Source organism: Carlito syrichta, unplaced genomic scaffold (genome assembly GCF_000164805.1).
Source record: "Carlito syrichta isolate Samal-C Ts95f unplaced genomic scaffold, Tarsius_syrichta-2.0.1 Scaffold301952, whole genome shotgun sequence".
Lineage (NCBI taxonomy): Eukaryota > Metazoa > Chordata > Mammalia > Primates > Tarsiidae > Carlito > Carlito syrichta.
Genome location: NW_007246048.1, coordinates 139,489 through 158,804, shown reverse-complemented (window position 1 = coordinate 158,804; position 19,316 = coordinate 139,489). Strand labels below are relative to the sequence as shown.

Genomic DNA, 19,316 nt, shown 5'->3' with positions numbered 1-19,316 from the left:
CGCGCAGTAGGGCCCCCGAGGCGCCGGCCGGAGCTCGAGGGGGCCCTGCGAAGGCCAGCCCCAACCCGTTCGAGGTGAAAGTCAACCGGCAGAAGTTCCAGGTCCTGGGCCGCAGGACGCGCCACGACGTGGGGCTGCCCGGGGCGTCCCGCGCGCGCGCCCTCCGGAAGGTAAGCGGCGCGGTCCTGCCTTTCCTTCCCCCGGGACGGTGCGGACTGCCGGGCTGTGGGCCCCGCACGGGCCCGCCGCGTCCTCCTCTGCGCCTCCGTCTCCTCGTCTGGGCCACGGAGGCCGCGATCGTTCCGGGAGACTGCTGGTGCGCGGTCTGAACGCCTCTGCTTTTCTGCGGGCTGGAGCGACCTTCTGGAAGGCTCCTGCCCGCCAGGAGACCCGCACGCATTCCGGTGGCTCCTCCAGCCGCCCCAGGCGGGGCCGGTCACCGGGGAGCTGCTGCGTCCTGCACGGTGGGTTTCCGCCTCGTGGAGACCTCGGGCTCTGCGGGGCGGGGCTCCGCGTGATGCGCCCGAGGCGCTGCCCGTGGGTCTCCCGGAGCACGACTTGCGCCTGGGAGGTCACGGACGCGCTGCCTCTGTGGACAGCCCTCGGCGGCCCCTCCCGTAGCGTTCTGATTCTCCTTCCAGCTCAGTCCAGCGAATGCAGCGTCCCGGACCGGCTCACGGGCGGTTGTTTTCTTGTCTTTGCTTTGTTTTAAAAAATATTTGTTGTTAAGCCGGGCGCGGTGGCTCACGCCTGTAATCCCAGCACTTTGGGAGGAGGCGGCGAGAGGATTACCTGAGCTCAGGGGTTCCTAGACCAGCCTGAGCAACCTGACGAGACCTCGTCTCTACGATAAATCAAAAAATCGGCCGAGCATGGTGCCACATGTCTGTGTTTCCAGCTACTTGGAAGGCTGAGGCGGAAGGATCACCTGAGCCCAGGAGGTCGAGGCTGCGGTGGCCATGAGTGTGCCACCGCTCTCCAGCCTGGGCGACAGAGTGAGACGCCAATTTAAAAAAAAAAAATTTTTTTTATTGTTACTGAGAAAGGTACATTAATAGGTTGGAAAAAATTAAGGCACAGAAAAAATAAGTAAATGTCCGAAGGTCACACAGCTGGCAAGGCCTGGGGCTTGCCTTTGGGTTTCCTTGTCTGCAGAACCGGGATGCTCCGTCCTCGCTACCGGGAGAGAAAAGCAGATGTGACTTGGACTTGCCTTCAAAGTCGTGATCTATGTTCTGTCAAGCATCACACAGTCCATGTGGTCTTTCAGTTAAGTCAAATGTCATGTTTGCTGCAAGGGGATGAGGGTGTGTGCAGTAGGCAGGATAGATTTACGGTTGACTTAGATAAGAGTCCCCCATTATCCCCATTATAGGAGTGGGGGAGTAGGCTCGTGTGGTCTCTGAAAGAGAGGCACATTTGTTTTCACCACTTAAGCCTCCATCCATTGTCTTATTCAGAAGTGGAGATAATAATGTGCATCCTTCCTCTCATGGTGGTTTATGAGAATTCAGTAAGAATACACTTAGCATATACTAAGTCTCCTCTGAATAGTAGCTGTTATTCTTAAACTTGACTTCTTATTCAAAGACTCCTTTACATCTGGCTCTTGTCCTTGTTTTACCTCTCCCTGCAACTCATTGTGTCCAAAAAGGCCTGTCTTACCTCCCAAAGTCACTCAATGGCCAGCTCAGGTCATCACTTGTTCCCAAACCCAGACAGAACAGGTTGCTCAAACCTCAGTAACTAGCAGGTCCACCTCCCTGCTCTGTACTGAAGGCCTGGCGGGGATATTGCTCTTTCTCTTTGAATTCCCAGCGCTTGGCCCGTTGTAGGAACTCAAATATTTGATTCCAAAAGTAGAACTTGAGTGCCTTGGGAGATCAGTCAGGAGAAAGTACAATGATTAGGAAAGTCAGAAAATTCTTCATGGAGGGAGTCACATTTGGGCTCTGCAGGGTGGGTGGACTGTTCACAGGCTGGATGCGGGTAGGGAATATACATATATGTCCTGGTATAGTGAAGAGTGTGGAGCAGGTTGTCCATTTGACTCAAAGCTTGATACCTGTGTAGGGGCACCAAGGCTAGTGCAGGAGGTCTGAGTCTTTTCTTGTGTGCTGGTCCCTTGGAAGTAAAGGGATTATTCCTATTGTCTCTCCACTGGTCCAGTGTAGTTCTTTGGGGCACTCGGTTATGGCAGTAAGAGGGCAGGTGCCAGGACATCATTTTATAGCTGTGCCTCAGTTTCCACATTTCTAAAACAATTTATAAAATAACGACATATTGATTCCTTACAGTGGGTCAGGCATCGTGCCAAGTAGTGTACATTTAATCACAGTCAGCCTTATGAGGAAGAAGTACTGTTATTATCCCCCATTTTATGCCTGAGGAAACTGAGGCAAGGAGCAGTTCTCTAACTTTCCTCAGGTGAGAAGTAGCCAGGCTGAAATCTAAACTGAGACTTAAGTGCTTGACACCTACACACAGGCAGTTACCATGAGCCTGGCTCTGTACCTAAGCCATCTTCTCTTATTCATTCATGTAATCTTAACAACTGCCTGAGGTCAGTGCTGTGTTCTCTCCTTTTATATGACTGCTGGGGAACGGTGAGGTCAAGCCCCTTCTGAAGTCCTGGCTAGGAGTTGGTGAAGCTGATGGGATTGTGTCTTCATATTTTACTTGCTCCTGTCCTGCCGAAGGTCACCTAATGGTCCCAGGTACACACATGTGAGTTCTATATCTTACACAGAGGCAGGGCTTGCCTAGCCTGGTAGATTTTTAAAGCAAACTTTGATTCATTATAAAAGAATTACAGGTTTAGTAATATATCACACTTGTATGATCTATTAGTAATCCTTCTTATCCATAGGGTATACATTCCAAGACTCCCAGCAGATTCCTGAAGCCACAGATAGTATTGAGCCCGGTATATGCTGTTTCTTCCTATACATACATACCTATGGTAAAGTTTAATTTATTTATGTGTGTGTGTTTTGAGTTGGAGTCCCACACTGTTGCCCAGACGGAGTACAGTGGCATGATCCTAGCTACTGCAGCATCAACCTACTGGGCTCAGGTGATCCTTCCTCCTCAGCCTCCTGAGTAGCTGGGATTACGGGCATGCACCACCATGCCCAGCTAATTTTTAAAATTTATTATAGAGACAAGGTCTTGACATATTGCCCAGGTTGGTCTTGTACTGGACTCAGGCAATCCTTCTCACCTCAGTCTCGAAAAGTGATGGGATTACAGGCGTGAGCCACTACGCCCTGCTGTTTTATTTTTTTCTTTAAATATTGGGTGCTAGGGCAGGCACGGTGGCTCACACCTATAACCAGCACTTTGGGAGGCCAGGTGAGAGGATTGCCTGAGCCCACGGGTTTGAGACCATCCCAGGCAACTTGGTGAGACCTCATCTCTACAATAAATCAGAAAAATTAACCTGGCATGGTGGTACATGCCTGTAGTTCCAGCTGCTTGGAAGACTAAGGCAGAAGGATTGTCTGAGCCCAGAAGGTCGAGGCTGCAGTAGCCATGAGCGTGCCACTGCACTCTAGCCTGGGTGACAGAGTGAGATTGACTCAAAATAAATAAATAAGCAAACAAGTAAATATCGGGTGATAGAGTTGTTTGTTTTGTAAGGGCAGGGTCTTGCTATATCGTCCAGGCTGAAGTGCAGTGGCTTACTGTAGCCTTCAGCCCCTAAGCTCAAGCAGTTCTCCCACTTCAGCCTCCCGAGCAGCTGGGACTACAGTCATGCATCACCACAAAGTTTAATTTATAAATTCGGTGCAGTAGAAAATTGATAACAATCAAATAATAAAATTGAACAATTAGAAAAATATACTGTAATAAAAATTATATGAATATGGTCTTTCCCTTTCAAAAATATCTTTTTGTACTGTACCCACCCTCCTTGTGATCTGTCACACTGATAATTGATACTGCTTAGTGACTTCTCAGGCAGGTGGTGTCTGGAGCATGTACACACACTGGATAAAGTGATGATTCACATCCCTAGCAAGACAGAAAGGGAGAGCTCAAGATTTTGTCAAACTACGCAGAACAGCAGGCAATTTAAAACTTATAAATGGCTTGTTTCTGGGGGAATTTTTCATTTAATATTTAATATTTTCAGACCATAGTTGACTGGGGAAAGTGAAACTTTGGACAAGGGAAGATTTTTGTATGAGCAAATGAAAGAAAGTAAAAAATCCATTAAGTATTTTGGAAGAGGTTATGTGTAACTCCACTGTTTGTTGGGTCATGCTACACATACTGTTTTCCTATTAAAACTTTTTTCTAGGCCGGGCGCAGTGACTTATGCCTATAATCCCAGCACTTTGGGAGGCTGAGGTAAAAGGATTGCCTGAGCCCACAGGTTCGAGACCAGCGCAGGCAACTTGGCGAGGGTGAGACCTCGTCTCTACAATAAATAAGTAAATAAATTAGCTGGGTGTGGTGGCGCGTGCCTGTGATTCCATCTACTCAGAAGGCTGAGGCTGAAGGATCTCCTGAGCCCAGCAGGTCAGGGCTGCAGTGGCCATGAGTGTGCCACTACACTCCAGCCTGGGTGACAGAGTGAGACTCCAACTCAAAAAAGTGAAATCAAATAAAATTTTTTTTCTGCCATATCATTTTGGGGGGAGGGGACTCAGGGTCTCACTCTGTTGCAGGCTGGAGTGCAATGGCATGGCTGCAGCTTACCACACCATGGACCCCCTGGGCTCAGGCAATGCTGGTCCTAAGTTGGAGAGCTGCTTTAATGCGTTTACCACACATTTCCTAAAAATCTGGCCTTATCGTAACAGCTGGTTTATTATTTCATTCTGTTCAACCCAAATCATTAACCCAACTGTTGAGGACCGAGAGTGGTTAAGAAGAACCATTTGAAAGTAAGTTTACCTATATCAGTGTCAGACCTACTTAGAAACTGCAGGCACTGAGAGCCCAGGTTATCCTACAGTACCCCGTTTCCTTTTTTTCCTAAACTTTAACAGATGCTGTGACATTATGCTAAATTTACATATTTATGACCTAAGAGATGTTCTTTACTAATATTTACCCATAGAATCATTATTTCAGATAATGAGAACTAATGTTGTTGTTGGGTTTTTTTGAGTTTGAGTCTCTTTTTCACCCAGGCTGGGTTCAGGCGATCCTTCCACTTCAGCCTTCCAAGTAGCTGGATCTACAGGCATGCGCCACCACGCCTGGCTAATTTTTATGATTGATGTAGAGACGAGGTCTTGCCATGTTGCCTAGGCTGATCTCGAGCCCCTGGGCTCAGGCAGTCCTCTCGCCTCAGTCTCCCAAAGTGCTGGGATTAAAGGCATGAGCCACCGCGCCCGGCTGAGAACTAATGTTTTTATAGGCACAGCCATTTTTGGCTGATGCCTTCCGTCCCCACCTGTCTCCTTCCTGCTGGAGCGTGTCACTCCCTCCCTTTACAGGGACAGGCCTCTGTCCATACAGGGTTTTCATCAAACAATATAGACGAATACATGTAATGTCGTTACAGTCATCTTGAATCTGTAAAAAATAAATGGATTCCAGATCTCATGGTCATTGTAATTCTGGACAGAATCTATCTGCCATCCTGGTATTGTGCTCTGTGTGTTGCACATGTAGTCTTCCGACTGCTTACTAACCAGACTTTTGTTATTTAAATAGTGAATTATCATTTTAACTTTTATTCTGTATGGTTATCATTTTAATTTTTATTCTGCATGAAGGTTCAGAGAGCTTAATCGGATACAGTACTACTGTGTGTGACAAATGAAACTTTTATTACAGCACCCAGTAAAATCTTGTTCTGCCTCCTTCCTTTTGCGTCCCTTATTAATGAGCTGGACTGCTCATAACAAAAGAAATAAGCTGAACAGAGTCATAGCGTTGGAACCCTCGGGTCCATCTGGGAGCCACTACTGCCTTTAGAAAGCATCAGGAAATGCTACCCAGGGTGTTCTTAACAAAGTTTATTTGGCACCTCCACTAAATTCCATAGTAGGGAGTTACATGGGATCAATAATAACTCAGGTTGTCTGCAGAGAAATTGGCTCTGAAACATTCTTGAAGAAAATGATGAAAATTGCCTTGGAGTATTTGTTGAACTAATTGATGACTTCTTTCTCTTTAGGCAACAGAGAGGTTTTTGATGCATTTTAAGTGAAATACCACATTCATGTTTTTAAGTGAAATAAGAACAATGTTTTCTTCGTGTCCGCTTCTCCTGTTCCATATTTTTTCCCCCCTCAGTACCTTGAAGGCAGTTGCTTGACTTTTTTAAGCTTCCAGTGTCACTTTTTTTTTTTGTAAAGACTGACTCTTGCTATGTTGCCCAGGTTAATCTTGAACTCCTGGCCTTCAGAGATCCTCCTGCCTCAGCCTCCCAAAGTGCTGGAATTACAGGCATAAGCCACCGTGTCTGGACTCCCTTCCACAGTATTAATATTTTGCTTGGGCCTGGCTTGGTGGCTCAGCCTGTAATTCCAGCGCTTTAGGAGGCCGAGATGAGTGGATTGCCTGAGCCCGCGGGTTCGAGACCCGCCTGGGCAACTTGGGGAGACCTCATCTCAACAATAAATCAAAAAAATTAGCTGGGTGTGGTAGCGCGCGCCTGTAGTTCCAGCTACTTGGAAGGCTGAGGCGGAAGGATCACTGGAGCCCAGCAGGTCAAGGCTGTGGTGGCTGGGAGCGGCCACTGCACTCCAGTCTGGGCGATAGAGTGAGACTCCAACTCAAAAATAATATATTTTGCTTGACCTCCAAATGAAATATGCTCTAAATTAAAAGAAGCAACGAGTGCTTGCTTTGTCCTTGCTCTAGCATCTTCCTGGCTTGCTTCTTAACCTTTTCCATTCTCCTTTCCTCTCCTTGCTCCTGGTTTTTTTTACCTTAATATGAGTTTCATCGCTTTTAGTTCTGGGGACATGACCTGTAACTGAAGCAAAATCTGGTCTTTTCCCTCGTGAAACAACTTGAAACCAGAATGGTAATGAACAAGACATCGATATTCTTCCCCTCCCCACCGTATGTGTGCATTCTTTGAAAGTGACTTTTCAAAAATTAGAGGATCTCTGAAGAATGCAAGAAATGTTCGAGTCTGGAATTAGATCACAGGTTTTAGACATCTGCCAGCTATGTAGTTTGTGGTGAGTTTGTAAAATCACTGAATTGGATCATTCCAAGGGCCTTGCATTGATTGTGTCATGATTTTTTTTTGGTTTACCAATTCCTTTTGGCACTGGTTGCTGTATGAACTCCAGTGAAGTGGCAGTCCCTTAACAAATAGGATTTCTGAAATGGGGAAAAGATTCTAATGTGGCCAACCTAGGTTGCAACGGCTACACTCACTCCTTGCCACTGCTGTAGGGAATTCAACCTCAAGGGCATCTAGCTTTGAATAATAATACTGAGTGTGTTCATTGTTGCTACTAGGAAAGTACCACATTATTTGATACTTGTTGTTGATTATTGAATTCTGTACTTAAGCTATTGCTCCTCTTGATGTTCTAAAGTATGACCTCTATGACCCCACCTGATAAGCTTGTGTGTGTATGGTCGTGCGTCACACACGAACCCACAACTGTACTTTTCCTAGAATACCTTTGATAGGAAGTAACCGCCCTCCTCTGTGATGGAAGGAGTCTAAACCTATTCCATGTTTCCAAGTGAGTCCAGCCTAAACCACACACCTTCTTAAACCATAAGGCAGCTGCTGTATCTGGAAGAATAGGTCAAGCCTTGATCTTAGCTGGTATGCTTTTTGCCCTTCCTTTATTCCAGCACTGACAAACAGACGCTAAGGAGGGAAATGAGGTGGTTACCTGATGTTCACTGAGAGTGAGTTTGTCTTCTCTTCTCAAAATGTTGTCCTTGGTAAGGAAAGCCTGCAGGGATGAAAACAGATTATGTGTGGCCTTTGACACCACACCACTGCATAGCTCTGAACTTTAAAATACACACTGTTCTGATCTCCTCTTTAGTGCAAATCACAAGAATTTTTTGCGAGATTGTTTTATTATCTGTTTTCCAGCGCTCGCAGACTTTACTGAAGGAATACAAAGAAAGGGATAAGTCCAATGTATTTCGAGATAAGCGCTTTGGAGAATATAATAGCAACATGAGCCCCGAGGAGAAGATGATGAAGAGATTTGCTCTAGAACAACAGGTATGGAAAAAAACTGTAAGAGGACCTTTGCTGTACATTTTATTTACACAAGCGTAACACTCAAAGAGAAGGCTGCCTCTACCCATTGTTCATTTTCACATCCGTGAGTACTCAACATTAGGTTTAGGGGATAGCTCTCAAATCCTGTATCTTGTTGGGCTAGGCCAAAGGGAAAACAACCTTCTGCAAATATCAGTAGAATGGATAAATGTCTTAGCCCTAGTACATGGCACCAACGTGTGTTGGAGTTCTCAGCTGAACTGCTCCCTCAGCTCTTTTAAGTGGAGAGCAAGTGGCCTGAGCAACATTGCTGGTGACGAGACCCCGAGATTATTTTGTTGTTGTCTGGGCTGGAGTGCAGTGGCATGTTCACAGCCACCACAGCCTCAAGCTGCTGGGCTCAGGTGATCCTTCCACCTCAGCTTTCCAAGTACTAGAACCACAGGTACCCACCACCACACCTGGCTAATTTTTTGGTTTATTGTAGAGACAAGGTCTCGCCAAGTTGCCCAGGCTGGTCTCGAACCCCTGGACTCAGGCAATCCTCTCACCTCTACCTTCCAAAGTGCTGGGGTTACAGGTGTGAGCCACCATGCCTGGCTGTGAGTTCTGTTTATATTTGAATCAACTCTCACATGACCAAGATTACTCTTTAAGGCTGCTTAGGCTCCATTATCATATTGTACATTTAATGGGAAAATAATTGTTTTTCCTGTGAAATGAATGTAGTAATTTTAGGAAACTGGCTTTTTTCTTTCTGTCAGCGACATCATGAGAAAAAAAGCATCTACAATCTAAATGAAGATGAAGAATTGACTCATTATGGCCAGTCTTTGGCAGACATTGAGAAGCATAATGACATTGTGGACAGCGACAGTGATACTGAGGAACGAGGAGCGCTGTCTGGTGAGGCTGGGAAGCCCCTCACAGGCCTGGGGGCTTGGAGCCCAAAACAGTCTGTTCACTACTGGACTTTCTTCTGCCCTCTTAGAGACTGGAAAAAGTTGTTGCATGAAAGTTTCACTGATCACTAGCCTGTCAACAGATTTCACAAGTGACAGCGTTTATTTTATTTTTTTTTATACTTTTAGAACTTTAAAGGGGTGTATAGATAGATGCATTTTTGGGCTGAGAAAGCAGGTTAATATCCATTATCTTATTTGAACCTCACAGTAGCGCGTTTCATCCATGAGCCCAGAGAAATAAGGTGATTTTCCCAACATGAGAGTCAGCAATATGGATAAAATCCATTTCACTGATCTCTCAGATGACCCTTCTGCATTAAACTGCACTGCATTGCTACTTGTTTTATAAATTCCAACCTAATATTTGTACCAGTCGTATTTATGCAGTTCTTTTAATCACTATGCACTGTGGAACCAATTATGGTGGGTTTTGAAGGAAATAATATTGAGCTTCATATGTGTAATTACATGAAACAGATTACATTTTGGCCTTAAATAACATTAACATACAATCAAACTGAGTTTAGGACTCAGTTAAAGTCCGACCATCTTGAGCCCCGTTTATAAGGTTGCAGTCATGTCATAAATTTGCATTTCTTACAAGTTAGACCAGGTCCCATTTTCTAGCATCTTCAGAACAAAGCAGCACAAAACTAAAACTGATTCTAAGACATTAAGGCCCAGGACAGCCCTTTCTTTTTTATTTGTTTTTTGTTTGTTTGTTTTGAGTCAGAGTCTCACTCTGTCACCTAGGCTGGAGTACAATGGCACACTTACGACCACCACAACCTTGACCTGCTGGACTCAGGTGATCCTTCCACCTCAGCCTTCCAAGTGGCTGGAACTCCAGGCATGCGCTACCACTTTCAGCTAATTTTTTCATTTATTGTAGAGATGAAGTCTCACCAAGTTGCCCAGGCTGGTCTCGAACCTCTGGGCATAGGCAGCCCTTTCACCTCGCCTCCCAAAGTGCTGGGATTACAAGCTTGAGCCACTGTGCCTGGCTAGCCTTTTCTTTTTTAAAGACAGGGTCTCACTCTGTCTCCTCGCCTGGAGCACAGTGGCACAATCGTAGCTCACTTCAGCCTCCTGAGTAGGTAGGACTGCAGGTATTGTGCTGGGTGTGGTGTTTGCCACCATGCCCAGCTAATATTACCCTTTGACAGTTGGATAATTCAGGGAGCAAAAGGCTTAGGAATTAAGGCAGCATGTGATCCAGAACCTACCATTCTGTGCGACAGCATAAGGAGCAGACCCATGGCTCTGTGGGGCTTCGTGGGCATAAGGGAAATCACTGGTAGTTTCAGCCTTCAGTCCTTTCTCTTTGCACTTTCCATTGTTCAAGACTTTTCGTGTAACCTTAACTAGTTGACTGTGACTGAAGGTAACAGCCTTGGTTCGCGTTTGCGAGGTGGTGGCGTCCTCATTGCAGGAGGCCTGTGATTCTCAGGACCGGAGCAGACATATGGCTCTGTTTCTTCCACATAACAATTCCTGGGAATTCAGCTATTCGTTCGAGATTTCCTATCCTTATGTTTTTATTATGTGCTCACTAAAACCCAGGTAATTTATAGAAGAAAAGTCTCTTACATGTGAAAATAAGTGTATTTACTGTACTTTTAAAAGTGAGTCATGAGGAAATAAATTCTGTTTTGTTGAACAATGTAATACAGCGTATGTTCTTTTAGATTAGGAGAATTTTGTCTTAAAAAACAATCCTGTAAGGTAGGTGTCACCCCACTTTACAGCTGCAGAAGTGGTTGTTGGGCCTCAGAGCCTGAACTGAGGCTACTGTGTACTACTGTACACTGTACCGTTTCACACCATAAGTATAGGCGTTTAACATACTGTAAAATATGCTGTGTTTGAGCTTCAAAATAAAAAAGTATCTAAAAAACTTTCTAATTAAATCCTAATATAAACTCACTAAGGGGGAATTTTTTTCAGATATCCTTTTCTGAATCTTTTATATAATTAATATAACCTTATTAGTTGGAGTTTTGTAAACTTTTCTTTTCAGGAAATATTGTAAATAACCCTGGATCATTTAGAATACTAAATGAATAGTGTTTTCTGATATGCTAAATTTTCCAGGAAGCATTTGATTCATCCACCAAATGCTGGTTTATGTGCCAGGCACCCTTCTCAGTTCTGGGGAAGTAGCAGTGAGCAAAACACAAAAAGTCTTGCCCTCCTGCAGCTCCCGATTTATGGGGAGACCCAGACAGTAAACAAAATGTGGCACTAAATTATGCTATGTAATTGCAGGTGAACACGCTGTGGAGTAAAAATAAAGCCAGGCGAGAGCTAGGATGTATGTCGGGTAGTCTTGGTTAGCTTCACTGGGAAGGCAATGCTTGAACCCAAAGATGTGAAGGGTTTAAAGGGCCTGGGGTGGGACAACTGGAAAACTGGTGGCAGGGGGTGAGGTGGAGGGTGGTAACAAGCAGGTGGGCCAGGGTTTTCTGGGCCACAGGAAAGGTTTTGTCTTTTACTTGAGAAAGGGAACCATCAGAGGTATTGGGATTATGGAAATACATGGTCTGATAGGACAAGGCCAACAGGATTTCCTACTGAATTGGATGAGTGTGGGAAAGAGATTAGAATCACCACGACTCCAAGGGTTTGACCTGAGTGCCTGGAAAGATGGAATTATCATTTGTTTAGATGAAGACTGTGGGATACATAGAAAAGCCTGTTAGATGTCCAAGGGGCAGTGTTGGAAGGGCACCTGGCATTTGGAGTTCAGGGAGAATGCAGGCCAGAGATAGAACTTGGAAATTTTCAGCATGGAGACAGAGGTCAGGGGAATAGAGTAAATAGACAAGAGACAACCAGGGGCTGCTAGTGAGGTGCTGGGGTTGGTGTTGGCTAGAAGCCAAGTAGAGGAAACTTCTCAAGGAGGAAGCGATGAATGTGTCGAACTCTGCTGATGGTAAGAGGAGGACCAAGAACTGACCTGCAGGCCAGGCAAGACTCTGTTTCAGCGGAGAGGCAGGGAGAGCTGGAGAAGAGTGAAGAGAAAGAAGAGGAAGGGGCTCGAAGACAGAGGAGAGGCGGGAACCCGAGCAAGTGCCCAGTTAGTGTTAGGGCTCCTCTTGCTGGAGAGATGATCTGAATGTTTTGTTTCTGTTACTGGTATGGAACTTCGGGGAAATCATTTCCCATTCAAGCCTCTGTGCTTACATTCAAAAAATAGAATTTTCCATTCTAAATTTGATGATTCCCACTGTGTCTTATGTCTCCTGCCCTGGCAAGTTGGGTAGGCGGAAGATGGGTGACGCTAGTCAGTGAGTCCTGCTCCTGCCCTTAACTTGGGGCTTTTGGTCTCCAGACTCTGCCCAGGAAGGTAGGAGGGATTGGGTGGGCCCCATTGCTTCACTGATCCTAGGCCACTTCCTACCAAGACTCTGAATCTAGCTTGTTCTCCTAGGTTTGCCAATCTTTCATGAGAATGAACACAATTTAAAAATAATGTGCTTGGTGTTTTCAGTCACTTGGATTATGGCCAGTTGGTAATTTAATGGGTCTAGGTTTTCTTGGAGTGGCTCGTCCTGGATATTTCTTAAGTACTAATATGCCTGTGGTCTCAGGCCAGCTGTTGTATGTTTGAGAATTTTTTCTTGAATGTGGAATTCTAAGACTACTCTTGGGGAAATGTTGGCAGAGTGCTACAAAGACTGCTTCCTGAGCCAGGGCCTGGACTTCATGGTGGTGTTCTCTGCTTCTTGTTTCCAGCTGAGCTGACTGCTGCCCACTTTGGAGGAGGCGCTGGGCTCCTGCATAGTAAGACCTCTCAACAGGAAGGCGAGGAGGGGCAGAAGCCAAAGTCACGGAAAGAACTGATTGAAGAGCTCATTGCAAAGTCAAAACAGGAGAAGGTTGGGTTAGTTAATATTTTTGATGCCGGATAGCGCCATGATAAGACACGCTTACCAAAATATGTTTGGACTTTCTTCCCCAGTACATTTTTAGGCTGTGTTTAATATTTTATATGAGTTTAATAAAACCATTCATTTTGAATAGTTGTTTTGTTTTAAGATGAGGTTTTGCTATGTTGCCTAGGCTTGGCTTGAACTCCGGGATTCAAGCAATCCTTCTGCCTCAGCCTCCCAAAGTGCTAGGATCATAGGCCTGAGCCATCATTCCTGGCCTTGAATATAAATGTTTTAAATCTCATCAAGTAATACCTTTGACAAGTTTTTATTGTGACTGATTTCAGTATTTGGCGTGTATTAGGATTTGCAGAACAGTACTTTTTAATTGTGGTGACCTCAGAGCATCTGAATGAACAGTTTATAGCAGGAAATTATTTCTGTCTGATGAGATTTTGTAGCTCTGCATTTAAGATACTGATTTTTTCTGTTGAAATATTTCGTGCTAAATGTGTCCTTGGCATTGACATTGGACTGCTGGGTTAAAGACCAGTGTGGTAAATGGTGTGTGGTGTCTGTTTTTTCCCCAGAGGGAAAGACAAGCTCAACGAGAAGATGCCCTTGAACTCACAGAGAAGCTAGACCAAGACTGGAAAGAAATCCAGATTCTCCTGTCACATAAAACTGCCAAGTCAGAGAACAAAGATAAAAAGGAGAAACCCAAGGTGGGTATCAAGGGATTGAAACCAACACTGAACTTAGGTCTGTTGACCTGACTTTTCTACAGAGAAAGGGCTGAAGCTGGGACATCTCTGACCTGCTTCCTGTTAGGACAGATTATCTATTGAGCATTTATGTCAAGTTACCTGATAATGTATAATGTTGGGATTAAAGTAAACTCAGAGTTACTTCAGTCTCTACTCCAGGTGAATTAAATTAAAGAAAGTGGTGTTTCTGGTTGTAAGAAGCACTTTGAGATACAGACCTCAGAACAGATGTTTGAACTTTCCTGTGACATATTTGCATATTGATATTTTATATACAGTTAGTTATTTTTCCCCTAAACAGTATTTGTTTCCTACTGCATTTTTAATCTAAATTGATAGAAAATGTTGCATTAAGTAGCTGTATTCTAGGAAAAAATCACCAGATTACATTGTCATGTGGCCATCTGTACTGTACATCCTTAAGTCACCCTTACTATTGTTGTTAGTTTGCCTAATTTCCCATGTTTAAGGTGTAATACCTACATAAGCAATGTTTATTTTTGTTAAAGCAGATATATTCAGAGAACTTTCCAGGTGTAAAAATTGTATGTGACCAAAATGTCCACTGATTTCTCAATCCTCAAGACTGATTAGAACACAAGAAAAGACTTAGATGTGATCTAGCTTCTTCCATAACAGTATCCAGCGATTACCAGGAAGCTAGATCTTTCTTCCTATTAAAAAATGTTATATATATATATATAAAATTTTAAAAATTATTCTTCCCACCTTAGCCCGATGCATATGACATGATGGTTCGTGAGCTTGGCTTCGAAATGAAAGCACAGCCCTCTAGCAGGATGAAAACGGAAGAGGAACTGGCAAGGGAGGAGCAGGAGCGGCTCAGGAGGCTGGAGGTACAGGTCTCCAGCAGTGCCCCGGGAGGCCTCCATTCCCATCCTTGAAGCAGGGCTTCCACCCTTCTTTCACAGCCCTTTCTACTTTCTTTTGAACGTTTTATCTTTTTTAGTCTGTTTAGAGTATATGTTTATCCAACTATAAGTATCTTTGTATTTCTGATTCTAAAAGCAAATACCTGTAATAAAATACAAATAACACCCAAGTACAACAGATAAAAAATGGACATTCTTTATATTTCCTCTGTCCCAAAAGGACTGCTGACAATATGAGTGCATTGTCTTCTAAACTTTTTTATTACATTTTTTAAAAATTTATAAACAAAAATGAAGTAGAAACATACTATTCTAGCTGATTGTTTTAACATAACCACATCATAGACCTTCCCATTTCCTGTTTGTTTTCTTTTTTTAATTTTTTGAGTCAGAATTTCACTGTGCATGGTAAGCTTAGGGCCACTGCAGCTTCAACCAACTGGCCTCTGGTGATACTTGTGCCTTAGGCTTCCGAGTAGCTGGAACTGCAGGCACATGCTACCATGCCCAGCTAATTTTTTTATTTATCGTAGAGACGAAGTCTCAACATGTTGCTCAGGCTGATCTTGAACCCCTGAGCTCAGGCAGTCCTCTTGCCTCCGCCTCCCAAAGTGCTGGGATTACAGGCGTGGGCCACTGCGCATGGCCACTTATTTATTTTTAATTTGGGTTTTTTTAAGAGATAGGGTGTCACTCAGATTGGAGTGTAGTGGCATGATCATAGCTCACTGCAGCCTCCAATTCCTGGACTCAAGCAATCCTACCTCACCCTCCCAAGTAGCTGGCATTGCAGGTGTGCACCACCATGCCTGACTAATTTTGTTTTTTGTAAAGACAGTCTCACTATGTTGCCCAGGCTGGTCTTGAACAAGCAAGCCTCAAAGTAACAGATTTTCCTTCCTTGTGAGTGGAGAGCATCTGTCACAAAGCTTAAGTGTTGGCTTTGCTAAATAAGGACGTCTTCCACATACTGCTTACCAAGTGTTTGTGTGTCTGATCGAAGACTGCAAGCAGAAAGCAGGCAGGAGACGTCTGCGTTAGAGCCGAGGGCCACGGACCAGGGCTGTAGGCCCACTTCTGTTGCCAGGGGGCAGGATGGCATGCCTCTTCCTTGTCACGTGTTTGAGGAATGCACTCTTTGACTTCTCCTCCCTTCCTGTTCAGGCTGAAAGACTTCGAAGAATGCTCGGAAAGGATGAGGATGAGAACATTAAGAAACCAAAACACATGTCAGCGGATGATCTGAATGATGGCTTTGTACTAGATAAAGATGACAGGCGTTTGCTCTCTTACAAAGTAAGATGTTGGCTATGTTTTTCTCTCTTTTTAAAAAATTTATTTATTTATTTATTTTTTTTTTTTGAGTTGGAGTCTCACTCTGTCGCCCAGACTGGAGTGCAGTGGCTGCTCCCGGCCACCGCAGCCTCGACCTGCTGGGCTCCGGGGATCCTTCCGCCTCAGCCTTCCAAGTAGCTGGAGCTACAGGCGTGCGCTACCACGCCCGGCTAATATTTTGATTTATTGTAGAGATGAGGTCTCACCAAGTTGCCCAGGCAGGTCTCGAACCCGCGGGCTCAGGCAATCCCCTCACCTCAGCCTCCCAAAGGTGCGGGATTACAGGCTGAGCCACCAGGCCTGGCTTCTTTTTTTAAAATTTAGATCTGGTATTCATTTAAGAGGCCATCACAGATGGTAAGTTTGTAGCCGGTTCCTCTAAAGTTCTTTTATCTAGGTGTTTATGGTATATCAGAGAAGTCTTTAACAATAGTGTTTTGTCCTTGTCTGTTTCTCTGTGTGCCTTTCTCACTCCCTGAAGCGGGAATAAAAATAAACTACATAGACTAGACTCCTTTTGCTGTTTGCTCAGTTGTTAACATCCACTAACTCTTGTCGATAACTTCATGATAATATCTGCATGACCTCAGCATAATATTGAGGAGGTAACTCAAGGTTTGAGTTCTAAATATTTTTGGTGACATAATTGCATTTCTGGGACTGATGCAGTTTTTAATTCACAAGCATAATGTGAATGTATCAGTCGGGGTTCAGAGATGAAAAACTGGCAAGCCAGGGGGTTCAGGCAGGAAAGTGTCCACGACAGGAAACTGGGTACTGACAAAAGCACTAGGTTACCTGGAGGAGCAGAAGCAGGGGTCTCCCCAGATGCAGCAACCAGATCAGTGGTGGGGTGCTGTAAACATGATACTGGGTACCTTCCAAATCCTGGCCCTATGCCAAACCTAAACTTTGCCCAGAGTCCTTTTATCAGAGCTTTCTGGGCGACTTTAACTCCTGTGGCAAAGGGGATGGCCTAGAATAGGGGTGGACAGGGAGGCACAGTACCAGTGGACAGATGGACTGCACGGACTTGTGTTCCTTGTAGACAGAAGCACTGATGTGTGTGCTCAGTGTCTTGGTGTGGTTCAGGATGTTCCAGCTGTTGTCTCCGCCCTGTGTTGTGACACCTGGTTTCCGTGCCTCTTCCTAGGATGGAAAGATGATTGTCCAGGAAGATGTCCAGGAAGAGCAAAGAAAGGAAGCCAGCGATGCTGAGAGCGAGGAGGAAGAGGGCGGAGGTTCGAGTGGGGAGGACCCAGAGGAGAGCGATGGTCCCGATGGCCACTCGGACCTGGAATCTAATGTGGAGAGTGAGGGAGAAAACGAGAAAACGAAGAAGGAGCAGCGCCGGACTCCTGAGAAAGGACAGACAAGTGATGAGCAGAAAGCTCGAAAAGCCGCCAGGACAGAGCTACCCTACACATTTGCAGGTTGACACGCAGCTGGGTTTTCTTAGGTTTTGAGATAGCCATCCTGACCTGACCATAGTGATGTGTGTGCGTCTCCCTCTCTGGGGTTGCATTTGTGGAGTGGGAACAGGATGCACTTATGAGTGTGTGAACATGTTCCTCTGTGTGACGTTTTTGCTTTGTGAACAAGTGCAGTCATCCTTTTTCTCGGTGTCTGCTGACCCAGGTCTTGGCTCCAGTGCTCACTGTGGTTCGTGACCGTGGTTTTAGGGGCCGGCACTCAGATCAGACAGATGCATCTTAGTGTGCTGTCAGCCTTTTGTGGGGCACTGGCAGGGAGGGCCTTGTAGAGATTGGTAATCATCTGCAGGAAGGTTTCCATTCAGACCTGGGCCTCTTGTTAGGCCACAACATCTTGGATAGAATATATTGTGTTATTTTGTCTGGTACATAGAGGAAAATTGTCTGGTTCCTACAAGCAATCCTGAATTGTCCTGTGACTATAGGTTATTTCCAGAGAGGATACGTTAGTAATGAGGCTGGCTTCTGCACATGGCCTCTGATGGGCAAGAGTCTTCTGAGGGGACATTGCTAACCTCATGGTGGCTCCTTCCAGCTAATCCTGAACCAGTCTGGGCATGAAGCCAAGCACCCTACCACTAGGACTCACTGGAGTTGTGGGTATTTAAACAAATTCCTAATCAAGAAAAGGTGGGAGGTCATTTCCTCATCAAGGCTGTTCTCAGGTGCATGGTTACTGCTGGACAGCCCAGTTCTAAAACCCCTGAGGATGTGCCAGAGCAAACACTGGGTGTCCTTAGGGTGATTGTGACAGAAAATAGATATTTATATAAAATATATGTTAGCTTGCCTCTTTTGTTAAAGTAAAAGAAGCAGTTGTGCTTACATTGTGTTTAGTTTTTACTTCTAGATTAGCAGAAATGTAATAATTGTCATTTTATTTTATTTTATTTTATTTTTAAAATTTATTTATTTGAGTTGGAGTCTCACTCCGTCGCCCAAACTGGAGTGCAGTGGCCGCTCCCGGCCACCGCAGCCTCAACCTGCTGGGCTCCGGCGATCCCTCCGCCTCAACCTTCCAAGTAGCTGGAACTACAGGCGTGCGCTACCACGCCCGGCTGATTTTTGTTTTATTGTAGAGATGAGGTCTCGCCAAGTTGCCCGGGCGGGTCTCGAACCCGCAGGCTCAGGCACTCCACTCACCTTAGCCTCCCAAAGCGCTGGGATTACAGGCTGAGCCACCGAACCCGGCTAATAATTGTCATTTTAAATGTTAAATGTGGAGTGTGTTCTGTGTTTTGATAGCTCCTGAATCCTATGAGGAACTGAGATCTTTATTATCAGGAAGATCAGTGGAAGAGCAGCTTTTGGTGGTGGAGAGAATTCAGAAATGCAACCATCCAGGTCTCGCAGTAGGAAACAAAGCAAAATTAGAGGTATGCCAGAATGTATATGTTTTGGGTATTAAAAGTGTTAGCAGAACCCCTAGTCTCTAGGAGTGTCGGAATTGCTTGAAGTTTGTAGTTACCAAGTTTGCCTCAGACCCTGGCCAGCAGGGCCAGCGTATCATCTGCTAGAAGCATTTGGTGTGGAGTGGGCAGAGGGCGACCCTTGGCATTGGCCTTCTCGAGGCTTTGCAGCGGGTCCAGGAGAGGTCACTGGGGCCTTCATTTCACAGGGGAGGACACTAAGGCAAGTGGCAAAGCCAGACTTCTGGGTAAATAGGTAGCTGTGAACATACCATTTTCTCTTTCAGTGCATCATGCATATTCACTGTGAACAGTGCACAGTGCTGGGTGTATACCTGCTTTTGTTTTCATAATTATGTGTTGTCTGTCATTCTATAGAAGCATATGCCTGACTCTTAGCTTCCTT

At 45.0% G+C, this 19,316-nt stretch overlaps 1 protein-coding gene across 1 annotated transcript in view; it reads left to right on the top strand.

The window, feature by feature from the left end:
• The first annotated feature begins 6 nt into the window (after positions 1-6).
• Positions 7-19,316, top strand: part of NOP14 (NOP14 nucleolar protein) — a 30,793-nt gene continuing 11,483 nt past the window's right edge. Inside the window, exons 1-9 of the mRNA XM_008055783.2 lie at positions 7-170; positions 8,039-8,173; positions 8,938-9,079; positions 12,877-13,019; positions 13,604-13,738; positions 14,515-14,637; positions 15,838-15,969; positions 17,162-17,441; positions 18,747-18,877. Coding sequence (XP_008053974.2) covers positions 8,126-8,173; positions 8,938-9,079; positions 12,877-13,019; positions 13,604-13,738; positions 14,515-14,637; positions 15,838-15,969; positions 17,162-17,441; positions 18,747-18,877 — 1,134 coding nt within the window. The 5' untranslated portion in view covers positions 7-170; positions 8,039-8,125. The remainder of the gene's footprint in view (positions 171-8,038; positions 8,174-8,937; positions 9,080-12,876; positions 13,020-13,603; positions 13,739-14,514; positions 14,638-15,837; positions 15,970-17,161; positions 17,442-18,746; positions 18,878-19,316) is intronic.